The 12,934-nt window shown below is 37.1% G+C and overlaps 1 protein-coding gene across 3 annotated transcripts in view; it reads left to right on the top strand.

The window, feature by feature from the left end:
• LOC137164650 (platelet binding protein GspB-like) overlaps positions 1-12,934 on the top strand; it is a 44,813-nt gene that overhangs the window by 19,456 nt on the left and 12,423 nt on the right. For all 3 annotated transcript variants that reach the window (XM_067565560.1, XM_067565561.1, XM_067565559.1), the window contains 3 exons: positions 1,313-1,476; positions 3,701-3,841; positions 12,482-12,664. In XM_067565560.1, coding sequence (XP_067421661.1) covers positions 1,313-1,476; positions 3,701-3,841; positions 12,482-12,664 — 488 coding nt within the window. The remainder of the gene's footprint in view (positions 1-1,312; positions 1,477-3,700; positions 3,842-12,481; positions 12,665-12,934) is intronic.

The following is a 12,934-nucleotide window of genomic DNA, read 5'->3' as shown; positions in this document are numbered from 1 at the left end:
TGCTGCAGCTGTTTCTCACAAAGTTTCGCTTGGAGGCCCTTCTGTAGCTGCAAGCTGTGAAGCTGTGTGATCCTTTTCATTGCTTAAAAACTAAGGGGAATGTCCTTGATATGTGAGGGTTTACCTGTGTAACTCCTTGCATAAGGTGGTGGTACTTCATTTATTTGGTGGTTGTAGTTTTTTTTTGGAAAGTGGTTTGAGTCACAGTTATTTGAATAACAAAACATGCTTCGTTTATTTCCATTACCTACCTGTACAGATTAGAAGCCACATTTATTTTTTTCCAAGTGAAAACAAAGTCCTGTCATATTTTAAAAAATTAATATGTAATAATTTTCTTAACAGTTTGAGATAAATATTCATAGTGTTTAACCTGTGACATAAAATGCTTGTTAAATTCTTGATTGTTTTGGTTATATTCCATAATATTTAAATATTGTCCTTTTTAGTTGACTTTCAGTATTTGAGATATTATTTCAAGGAATGGTTTAAAAGTGATCTGCAAAGGATTTCAGAAAAATTGGGCTCGTTCCCCATTTTTATTTCTTTGATGTATAAAAGAGGGACTAAAACGTGACTGCTCTTCTCCCCCACTTTTACTGTAGAAATATCAGGAATGTCGGCTCTGGTCTTTCCTAGTTTTGAGGGAGGACCGTTCACATGTCTTGAAGAATGAATATTGTGAACTTTCACCTTAGTATAAGAGGCCATGACGATGAATCTTTAACTAATGTCTCCAAAATGTTAGTCAATTAAGTTAAATAGGCATTGAGACCCTCCCCCCCCTCTCCCCGCCCCCCAAAAAGTCCATAATTTTAGGTAGTTTAAAAATCTCTTCCCTTCTCAGTTCTTAACTTCTATGCTTTTTCACTGTTGTAAAGTTTTTGTTTCACTGTCTCCCCAGTCACATAGCCCTGAATTTCCAAAGTAAAAATGAAGCAGGAAAAAACTTACCACTTTTGAGGGGTGGGGATATCCTTGAGGTCTTCTTTATACATCATAAAGCCGCAAAAAAAGAAGCACAACGCCAGTTTTTTCCTCCTGTGCAGGTCTTTTTTTAATGATATGCCTCCTGTGATATGAAGGAAAACTGAATGCAATGTTCCTTGTACTTTTAAAAATATATAAAGTGGGAATAATATTTTGTGTATGTGTTTGTGTGCTGTTTTTACTTTCATAAAGAGCAGTTTGTTTGGCCTGGTAGATAAACTGATTACTATTACAACTGATCCTAAAATTATTATACATATCTATACACAGGCCTTCAGAAATCTTTAAAAGGCCCACTAATTAATATTTAATATTCTTATAGACAAGGCCCAGCTACTTGAAATAGCCAAAGCTAATGCAGCTGCCATGTGTGCTAAGGCTGGTGTCCCTTTACCACCAAGCCTAATGCCTATTTTAGCTCCAGCAAAGAAGGAAGAGAAAGTTACTCAGAAGTCTGCAAGAGATACAATAAAGGAGCTCACTGAGGTAAGTGAATCAAATCTGAAAACAACTAACCAATAGTTAGATATCAGGGTCAAGCTCTAATTCTATATGTTTAATTCTCATGAAAGTCTACTGTAGGAAGACTGCAAGAGTGACCCATAATTGTTTGGCCTGTTTCTTCACAGCTTACATTAATATTAAAGATTTGATATTTGTTGTTTCACAGCATTGTCAGTCACTCACTTTTATGATTATAGTAGATGCTCATTAGTAGCAACATATTGATGTCCTTTTGCTATGTTGCTCCTAAGTGGCCGTTGCTGTTATGGGGAGTGTCGACAATTCACAGTAGGGAAAATGTTCCGAGGGGAAACGTTGCCTGTAAGCTGCGGTTGCTCTTACAAGGTGTTGCTGCAAACAAGCATCTACTGTATTTAAAAATATAAAAATTTCAGTTTTTACTTTCTGAGCCAAATTTTATCCTTTACTGCTCATGCTCAGTTCTAGAATTTAGTGGGACTTATCTATGCATACCCAAGGACAGAATTTGATAATTAAAATTATGACCTATACCAATCGCTGTGTATTAAGGGTTCTTTTTGTTCAGATCATGAAAGAAATCTTTGCACCTTGTTTCTTCTATCACAAGATACTTCGTGCTGTTTGATTTTCCTGAGTTCTCGGATGTGTTCTCAAGTTTTCACACTGAAAAATTTATATTCAAATATGCTGTTGTAACATTTTTAAAAACTATCACAATTCTGACATCTAAGCTTGTTTATAATATAATCATGTAAATTTAATGTTCATGAAAAGATGCCATTTCACATAAATGAAGACTGAAATTTGACTATCCACATATTAGGTATAACATGGCTTGGTGGTGCAGGCTTCACTACATTGCCCCATGACATGAATGTGCTTCAACACTAATGTGGAGGGACTCGATACAGATAGTAGCACAGGTCTCCAAGTCTGTTCGGTTTTTGGTTTCTGCTGAAATTGGCAAGAAGTGTGTCATTGCAATGGTAGTTTTTGTGATAAGGCTCCCTCTCAACGCTGAATAGGCCACCAAACAATCATCAAATGCTTACAGCTTCTCATTGCTACTGACATGAACTGGAGTTGAGCCAATGAATTATAGATGGTTGGCTCTATATCTTTTTATCAGTCCCTTGAACCATATAATGTCCCCAATTTGTTACTAATATATAATGATGAGTGGTCACATAGCAATATCACATTGCCACTATTTTCCCTGCTGCCTTTCATGACAGAAAAATAACATCATTATGACTGACCATATCTCCAACTTTATCATCTTCTCAAATTCACTTCAAACCAATACAGTTACAAATACCTCTGGAGCAAAAAGTACAGGCAAGTCTATAATAAATAGTTCGTTAATAAATGCTAGTCCATCAGTTGTTTTCAGGACAATGTTTCTGCTTTCACAGTCCAGCCGTACAGTTACTGCTTACCCCAAAGTTGCTTTCATATATTTCTGGAAGAGGAAGAACTTGGACCACCATATAGATTTGTTCTTCATAGCACATCCCCACTTACTGTACATTTTTAGATCACACTTCCACGGTATTCAAGATGGGATTGTCCTGTTCAGTTTTAACCTGCAAAACATTTCAGAGGTGTCCCAGTCCTTCTTCTAAAACCCTTGCTTTTGAGAAGTTTTCTGCACCAACAGTGAAAACCAGTAACTGTTCCTTGGGTTTTTCCTTGCAGTCATTTTGTGTGGCAATCTTCTCTCAGATCAACAAAAAAGAGAGCTGTTTCATTACTACTGCTACTATTATTACAATTATTAAACATTTATGTTGTGTTACCTGAAGTCCCTATTTACTGGGTACTAGTGCTGTACAAGCACATAATAAGAGACAGTCTGTGCTTTTAAAGAGTTCATAAATTTAGCTCTGGATCCTGCAATTAGCTCCATGCAGCCCCTTTGATTATAGTAGGACTATGGATGAATTTAAGAGTCCTCTTGCCGTGGAACGTGTTGCAGGATCAAAGCCTATCTAGACAAGATGGACAAACTTCAGTGGATAGATGAAATACAAGTAAAATGGCAAATGTTTAAGTTCATGCTAATTGAATTTTTTTTAAAGATTTCCCCCCAAAATCAACTCCTTTATAATTTCTTTATTCCTGATTTTAAATATTTATTTCAACAAATTTGTCAAAGTCCTGTTTCTTATGGAAATAAAGACTTTCTGTTCAGATTGATTCAGAGGTTTTTTTTCTTTTTTAGAAATGCAAGAAGATTGCACAAAGCACAGATGATGTGATAGTGAACAAGCCTCATGATTCTGATGAAGAGGAGGAGGAACGCCCTTTCTATAATCATCCTTTTAAACTCAGTGAACCCAAACCCATTTTTTTCAACCTAAATGTAAGTACTTTAATCAACCATAGATTATACATTTTAATTTTGTCTTATTTTAGCAAACCTATGTAGGTAATTTTACAGAAAAACAAATTCAGTGACACATCAATGGAGGAAAGGGTATTTCATTACAGAATTATAGTTTTTAATCTTGAAGTGGACTTGCAATGGAATGTTAACAAAATTGCAACAACTTTGGAAATACCTGCTAGAATGCCAGAGTAGGAGATTGATCCAAAAGCTACTGAAGTCCATGGCCAAGTTAAGAGAAACTTTTGGTACTAGATTAAATCTCAGTTTTTCTTTCTAGAGACATTGATTAAAATTCATATATTTAAAAACAATTGATTTCCTTTAACTAATACCTTAAATTATTAATACTCAAATAGTTTTTTAAATCTTACTTTTCACTATTTACATAGCTTTATTGCTTTTTACAGTATGTTGAGTTAGACAAGTGAAAATAGATTAGTCAATTTAACTCCACCCCTCTCCCCCCAAAATGTTAGCAGGATATTGTGAATACTGCTGAAAAATGTTCTTTAAAAATAAATTACTTCATTTTGTTTCAAAAGGAAAATGGACAAAATTCTATTATTCTATTCATAAGGTTTTTTACTGCCTGAATTTGGGGCCTACATTTTCTTGATAGCATTACTTTAAAGTTCTGCAGCAGAATTCCAGCTCTAACTCAAAAGGTAAAAAAATCCCCATCAATCATGGAGTCAGCCAGTAGAATATTAAATGCTATTTTTTTAATAGGCAGGGCTGTTAATGAGTGCTGCGTATTATTGAGGTTACACGAGTCTTCCAATTATAGGAGCCTGTTGTCAGTTGCTTATAACTTTGCCAAACTATAAGCATTTGGGCTGAAGTTTTCCATGCCAGATGTCTGAATATTCTTTTCTGGAAAATTTCAGCCAAAATGGATTAACTGTTTCCGAAAATGAACCTAGGGAAAATATATTTTTTTGCCCGTGTTAAAAGATTTGGGCAACTGTTTGGGATTTTTACTGTTGTTTTCTTAACACGTTTATCACCCCCATGCTTTGGATCAGAGACTTGAAATTTAGCAGTGATGTGGCCTTTGTATCAGGGATGTGCCTTTTGCTGTGCCCTTGAAAATCTGACCAAATATGGCCTCTCTGAAAAATCTTAGTTTGCACATGCTCAGTAGAGATTTCTTCACATAGCTAAAAATCTCTGAAGATTTCATCCTCACTCAGCCCTGGTCTACACTTACCTGGAGATTCGGTGGCAGTCGACAGGAGTTACGCAGACTACGTAGAGTAGCTTGCGTAACTCACGTCGATTTCTCTGCTTCCCTTCTGTGCGCCGTCTACACTGCCCTGCTGTTCCCGTCGACGCAGCGCTATGCTACTTGAGGGGGTGGTTTACCAGCGTCGACTTCCTGATCGATTGAGAGGGTCTATATTGACCGCTCAATCGATCCAGAAAGATCAATTTGGCGGCAGTGAATTTGCCGCCATCAATATAGACATGGTATGCTTGAAATGCACTCAGCTCCTGCTGCTGACCAGACTGCACATGCATCATTCCCAAACAGCAGCATAGCATGGTCTGAAGCGAGACTTCCCCTATATTGGCTCTTTCCAGCCAGGGAATTGAGAACAGCTGCCTTTGTCTTCTGTGTTACCCACGTAAGGCTCAGACTAGGAAATTAGGCAGTGTAACTGTGTAGAGACATACATATATAGCATGCAGCCTTGCATAATACTGCTTATTTATAGCCCTTGTGCTCGCAGCAAGTACTTTATAGTTTAAAATGCAAATAATTTTTGTTACAGTTTCATGTTTTCATATGCTCAAAACTTTCTGAAGCATTCACCTTTGGGGTAAAATTTCCCTGTTTCTTCTTGTTTCTTTGTAAAGGTGGGTTTTTTATTTTTTTGAAAGATTGAAGAAAATACCTTCAGCTGTTTTTTCCGGATTGTGTGAGTGGAAAGAAAATGAAATACAGAAATTTTTTTCCACTTTAAAACATTCTTGAATATGTTGAAAACTTGTGACTGAGGTTTGAAATATAAAACTTGGCGTGTGTATAATTACTGAAGGCTATTCATCTTGGTTGGTTCGAAAAAAACATTTTTCATCTAAAGTTAGGAGCATTTGAAAAATGCATATTGAGCGCATGCAATAGCTGTCTGTTATCACACTGGGAGGTGTGAACTTAAAGAGAGCATGCATGCCCAGCTTAGGAACTTCATGCTTTTTAAAACTGGTTACAAGACTCGTATGCCCCCTCTTCACCTGCACCCTACCAATTCTTGTCTTAGCCTTTACCCATTTTGTACACTTTTCATAAAGCAGCTTAAAGTGATCTCAAAGTACTGTAGATCAATTTTAGCTGCCTAAGAAGATCTAAAGGTTGAGATCAGTTTAAGCTGCAAAAAAGTCATTTATGGAAATGGAGCAGCTGGAGTACTGTCCAGGTGGGCCATAATTAAGCTCTTAAAAGTCAGGGATGATTAAAATTACCCTTACATAGTGTCTGTACATGAGGAGGCAGAATCAAAGTTATGTCTTCACTGCCGTGGCGGCAGGTATCAATACTGCAGCATCGTTTGAGCAGGTCTGTGTAGACCCGCTCAGTCAATTGGAGAGCTCTCTCTGGTTGACTGAATTAGTCCACCTCCCTGAAAGGAGTAAGGCTGCGTCAACAGGAGGGCATCTCCCATTGAAGCAGCGCCGTGAAGACGCCGTGCTATGCGAAAGTAAGTATGTCAACGGGAGTTTATACAAGCTACATTATGTATCTTGCATTTTCCCATCAACCGCCGCCGACAGTGTAGGCCAGCCCTTAGTCTTTAAATTCAAGACAATGTTGTTATCTTAGGTACATATATCTAATGTGTATTGTTTGTTTTAATAGCCTAATTATGTGATTGCATTCTATTTGCATAAGGAGGCAGAGTTAAGGTTGCATGGTTAATCTTAATTTTCATATTTGTTGATTTTTTTTCACCTTAATATTACACTAATATCGGTTTCTGTATTCATAATATTTGTTATCTGGAAATAAATTTAAAGTGGGTTGATTAGGACATCAGCTGAAGCAAGACTGTTCTACAATCCCTCTAATTTTCCACTTGCCAATATCAAATATATTTTTAGCTAGACTAGAATTAACAGATATCTAAAATGGAATCATTATATTAAATTTTTTTTTGTAAATGGACTAATATTAATTAAATACAGTACTTGCTTAGATCACCTACCATCTTAAGAAATTTGTTTTCTGGTCCTACAGATATTCCTGGTATATTTTTGCCAGGTTGTCAAGCATGACCAGGTGTCTGTGGAAATAGTCTGTCATGGAACTAGCCATTAGTATGAGAAGCTTATTAAGAGTTAGCTGGACATTGCAGATGAGTGGCATCCATTTTATTACACTATCGTTTTCTGACACTACAAGTTGCATAACTTTTCTGTTTGCAGTACAAACAGAGCAGTAAGGGGACTGTTTAAATGTTGTTAGGTCTCTACAAAGACACATTTTTGTTCCTGGTGCAGTTTTTCATCAGATCTTGGAACTGAAAAGGTGTAATAATTCTTTTTAAGCACAGCTGGTAACCCTGTCTTTTTTTATATTTGTAGCAGATGAGGTGTGGAAGGATTTGGCAGCTCATCAGGAGTTCTGGTTAGAGAGAGAAACTCCTGAAAACAGATGAGCCCTTTCTATTTATCCAATACAGCATATTTAAGGTTGTTGATTTTGATTTTCCTGATTTACAGGTATTGGTAGGAACACACTGACTGTCTTTAAATGAATTAGTGTGGAGTTCAGCTACTCTTAATCTGTTGGCAGTTTTAGTAATCTCACTACACACCTTCTTAGTTTCTTTTGAGGTTGGAGGAAGAATTAGTGGTTGCCTTCTTTGCAGGATTGAGAACTTTATATGTAAACAGTTAGGGCTTGTGTAGATGGGAAAGGTTCACCAGTTACATAGGTGTAGTTAAACCAGTATAGTTACACTGGGGTAATTCCCCATGCGGACACTCTGATTCTGGCGTAAGAGTGGCTTTTTTGACTGACTTTAAAGCACTTCCAAAGTGACTGTGTCTGGAATAAGTGTGTCCACACAGCAAGTTATACCAATATAACCAATGGTTTAAATTCATATCCTACCTACTACTGGTATAACTTTCTTATATAGAGAAGCTCTTACTCATGAGGACCAAAAACCCTTCATGTGGGGGCTGGGCAAAAGACATGGTCATTTCTGCTCATTGTAGAGACTAGAGGCTCAAAAATAGATAATTAGGGAGGGCTAAGTTTTTGACTGAAGTCCATTGTGAGAGTGAAAAGCAATGCACAGAGCACGTCCTCCTTCACTTGCCTTAATTTTAAATCAATCTACTAACTGTGCTTCCTTTTTTATTGGGGACATTCAGCACGTGCTTCTAAAGTTGGTGAATTGTTAATAGTCCTTTGCAGGTTAACTTTTAATTTATATAAAAAATCATATCTATAAGTGTATCATCATGTATGTGTATCTTTGGGTCCATCAACCTCTACATAGATTTTCTGTGTATGAGAGTAAATAATCAGCTAAATACTATAAAATTACATCAGTGGATTCTGACGACAGCATAAACAGTGTTCCAGTCTTGCAGTTGTCCTCAGAAACCCCAGATTACATTTCTGTCTATTTCACGGTTATCTGGTAAAATATTGGAATTGTTTTATTTGAAATATCTGGTTTTCTAGCCATACACCAAAAAGCATATGTATGTATAATTATCCTATTACTCTTAATATGATTGTGTGATGTCTTACCTGCTATATTATAATTTCCAGAAACAAAATATAAAGATATTCACCCTAGGTAGAGACATTCCCCTTGATTTCCTTGTTTGGAAACCCACATTTGTTGTAAATACTGATTTTTATTTATAGTGCCTCTTACTTGGAGTTTAAGTCAAACTGGACTCTTTCTGCTTTGTCTTCTTCATACATCTGGTTTTGTGCTTCTTTTACCTATGAACATATGAAGTGCACGGGTACATTTAATGTAAGAATTATGGAGTACTAAGGCACTGCTCCTGAAAGCTGCCCTTTGTGGGTACACCCTTATTGACAAGTGTGGCCCTGGTTTGCTAAAACAATTTTAATTACTAAACACAGTAAGAAAGTTCAAAGATCACTTAAGGTGGGCAAGTGTTTTTAGCAGATGGGTTCTCTTCACTAGAAAAGGCTTCCATAACATGAAAGAAATAGTAGATTTTTGATAAAAGAAAACCTGATATACATTTTTTGCACTAAAGTGTTTTTAATGTTTCAAATAGCAAGTTTATATATGCAAAACACAGACTGTGTAGCTACCTAAAGCTGTGAGACAGGGTGAAAGGATTGGTTTGCGGGATAGTGGATAATGAAGAGGTGGGCAATCCCCTCTTCTAGATTGCTAGAGGTCTGTCATCCATAATGTATCTTATTAGGTAAAACAGTTGTCTTTTCTCTCTTGGACTAGTTTGACATCCTGTATTGAGGACCAAAATTGATAAACTTTGAGCATATCTTATGTAAGAGAATACTGGCATTAGCACTGTTAAATTATTGGGCCAATTGGCAGTGTGCTGTCTCTTGGAATTGCATGGGACTTAGCAAGCATTATATTTCTTTTTTTAAACCTTCAGTAGATAAATATCTCCACAATGAGGTGCAGATGATCACTCTGTGCAAGTTTCTAAGATATCAGTTATGTAGATTAAAGAGTTACTTCGGTCACTACATACTAGTACTCCATTGTCTTTCAAAAGCAATCTTCAAAAAACCCAGGTGCACCACTGTCTGACATTTTTTATAATTTTTTTGCGATCACATGATTAAATTTCCTTTTGATCCAGAGATCATGCAGAATTCTCACTTATCCATCCAGCCTATGGTCTAGCCTCTCCTTGTTTTTTCTCTCCCCCTCTCCTCTCTCGGATTGTCCGTGTAGCCCTATTGGATTCCTGTGGACTTTCCTCATTCCCCTTCCTTCATATTCATCAAGAACTGTTGCCTTAGTGCTGAGTGAAAGGCATGCCACTTAAAACAAACAAAGACCTTTTGCCTTATACTGTTTTTGAATGCAGAAATCCTCAGTTGCAACACAGATTGCTGTAAATAGCAAGGAACTTGGAAGCGCTGGAATTTGCATTTTGTCAAACTAAAATCTTTTTGGATTAAATGTCAGCATTACTACAATAGAAGAAAAGTTTAATCACCTTAAACACAGCTCAGGAAACTGTGGGACTAATTTTTGCTGTATCCAGAAAAAAGTTAATCAAGAGTGAGGTGGTCAGCCATGTGTTTTGTAAACCTTAAGACGCTTCTAGTTATATATTAATTATAAGTGATGATGGAGCTTTTGGACAGTGTGTATTGTATTCTGTCTGAGAACTCTGATTCAGTTTAATTAGATCTCAGGGGTACATTTCTGTTCATCTTTTGCTTTTGTTAATATAATAGTATTTGGTTTTCTTTTTCAATTTTATTTTGCGTTGTATGTTTACATCTCCCCGAAGGAATATGTGGTACAGTGGGAAGAGGGGAGGAGAGTTCTTTATGACAATGTGTTCTTTCTTGCTAGTGTGATCAGATATTTAGAATGACTGTACCTTATGGCCAGTTAGTTTCCTGGCATTTCATGTGGAGGTCGAGTCTGTTAATATCCCCCCAAGACATGAATCTGTCATCTATGTAAAACTCTAGCAGGTTTCTCTTTGGCTAGGTCTGCCTAAGATTTAATTGATCAAGATGTTGTTACTATGGTAATATAAGTGTATAATATAAGTAATATGTAGTAGGTCAGTAGTCCCAAACGTTTTACCCCCCCATCTGGGGATGGGAGTGGGGCCATGGTTGGGGGCTGCGGTCGGGACAGGGAGTGGGGCTGTTGTGGCCAGGGGCTCTGGTAGCCGATGCTGCACGCTGTGACTGGGGACCGTGGCTGGGAGGCAGGGCCAGAGCAGAGCTCAGGGCAGAGTGGGGCTGGGTGGTGCTCCCACCTATTTCCCGTGGAGGCTGGCCGAGGCCCTACTGGGGCCCCCTGAATGTTTTTTGTACTCCCCAGAGGGGGGGAGTGCCCCGCAGTTTGGGGACCTCTGCAGTGGTGAATTGTGCTCAACAGGCTCCTGCCATTAAAAGCTTATAGTGTAAAGCCATAAGCAGTAAATTGAGTATATTGCAATACACTGGGGAGGTTTCAGAGCACGGGACTAGGAATTAAGAACTCCTGAATCCTAATCCTACTTTTGACACCGTTTCCTTCTGTGGCCTAGGCAAGTCATGTAATGTTTTTGACTCTGTTTCCCCATGTGGAAAATGGGTCTAAATCTTACCTACCTCACAGGGATGTTGTGAGAATTAAATAATATTGTAAAGCTCTTTGAAGATAGAAAACACTGTATCAGTGCTAAGTATTATCGGAGCAAAGAGTGACACATATTCATAGCTTCAGTGCTTTATGGAATATAGATGAGTTTTTAGAATTTTTTGGAGGCAAGAGGAGGCTGCTCAGGAGTCACAACTAGATACATTCTTTCTGATGTGTTGATTTTCCAAACAGTGGCTTGCAGTTGTTACTTTGTATAAATGTAATAGTAGAACTATAACAAATTAATTTTGTGTACTTTAGATGTTTTCCCATCTTTTTTCCCATCTTTATTTTGGATATACTGTACATTAACAGTTTGCGTGGAAATCGATGAAACCCACACACTTGCTCTCTGTTCTTATTATATATGTATATTCTGTGTAAGGGTCATGTAGTACAATCTAGCTGTAACAATGTATCTAGGTTGTGGTTTTCTTAGGCACACAACATAGAATCTTCTGTTTTTGTATGTTTTGTTCCATGACGAAGTGTATATAGAATTCTATTTGGATATTCCACTTCAATAAAACACAAGTGCAAATGTCTCATCTCTTTGGCAAAATAGGAATATTTTCTTTTCCAGAACCAAGTAAAGATAGTATGATGCTGGTAAATGATACTTTGAGGTACTTGGGTCTCAGTTTCTTTATTTATCTGCATTTCCCCAACATTTAATGCTTAAACTGTATATTTTCCAGAAGATTTAAAACTTTAAAATATTTTAACTGCGTGAGTAAAACAAGTGTTCCATTAACATTGATGAAGCATTTATTTGTTTCTATTTTGTGAAATGTCATGGTGTTCTAGTGTAGGAAATGTAGGAAGAGGTTCCAAAGCCACATCGTGAGTTTGTCACAGAGCAATCAACATTTTCTTCACTTTTTAGAATTGGGCATTTCCTGTATTGTTCTCATCAAGACATCAGCAGTAATAATGTTCATTTATTTAGCACCTTTACTCCGTAATAATTCTAAAGCTGTTGATGAATTGAAAAATGCCTACCCATGTAGGAATCACTTCACTCATATGTTGAAACAAGGATCCAATCTCAAAATTTTAAATAACATCTTCTGGATTTTAGTTCAGAGACTGTATATTTAGAGTTTTCATTTTGGTACCAGCTAAGGAGAGAAAATTAAAATAGTGCTTGACACTCAGAGTTTGCAAAACCGTACAGTAATAGTTTCTACAGACTGGGACCATGTATGCATATATTGTGCTTTTTCACTTCCTAATCATAAAATGCTTCTTTTTCTTTAAGACAACTCCCATCATAAAACCAGCACCAAAAAATCAGGTAACTTTGACAAAGGAGTTCCCTGTCTCATCTGGGTCTCAACACAGGAAAAAGGAAGCGGACAGCGTCTATGGAGAATGGGTTCCAGTTGAGAAAAGCAAAGAAGAAAGCAAAGATGATGTTTTCCCCAAACCAGCTCTTGCACAGGTAGGGAAGGGAAATAAAACATCTTATTTTGCAAAAAGAAAGCTGTTACCTGCTCAATCTGGGATCTAGTTGCAATCTTTGTAAATAAATTGTTCATATCAGTAGTGTTTGCCCTTTTAATGACTAAATCAGCTAAACAATTTTGGCTTTTGGAGCTAAACTGTTCATATGAGTGTTAATTAATGCAGCGTATAGCCAGCCATGGTATTTCCGTCTTTCCATTGGTGACCTCTTAATTTCTTTGGAATTTAAACTTCCACTTAAAAATAA

This window comes from Emydura macquarii, unplaced genomic scaffold, assembly GCF_026122565.2.
Source record: "Emydura macquarii macquarii isolate MOO-44397 ecotype Brisbane River unplaced genomic scaffold, CSIRO-AGI_Emac_v2 contig_2681, whole genome shotgun sequence".
Lineage (NCBI taxonomy): Eukaryota > Metazoa > Chordata > Testudines > Chelidae > Emydura > Emydura macquarii.
This window is presented reverse-complemented; position numbering and strand designations above follow the sequence as displayed.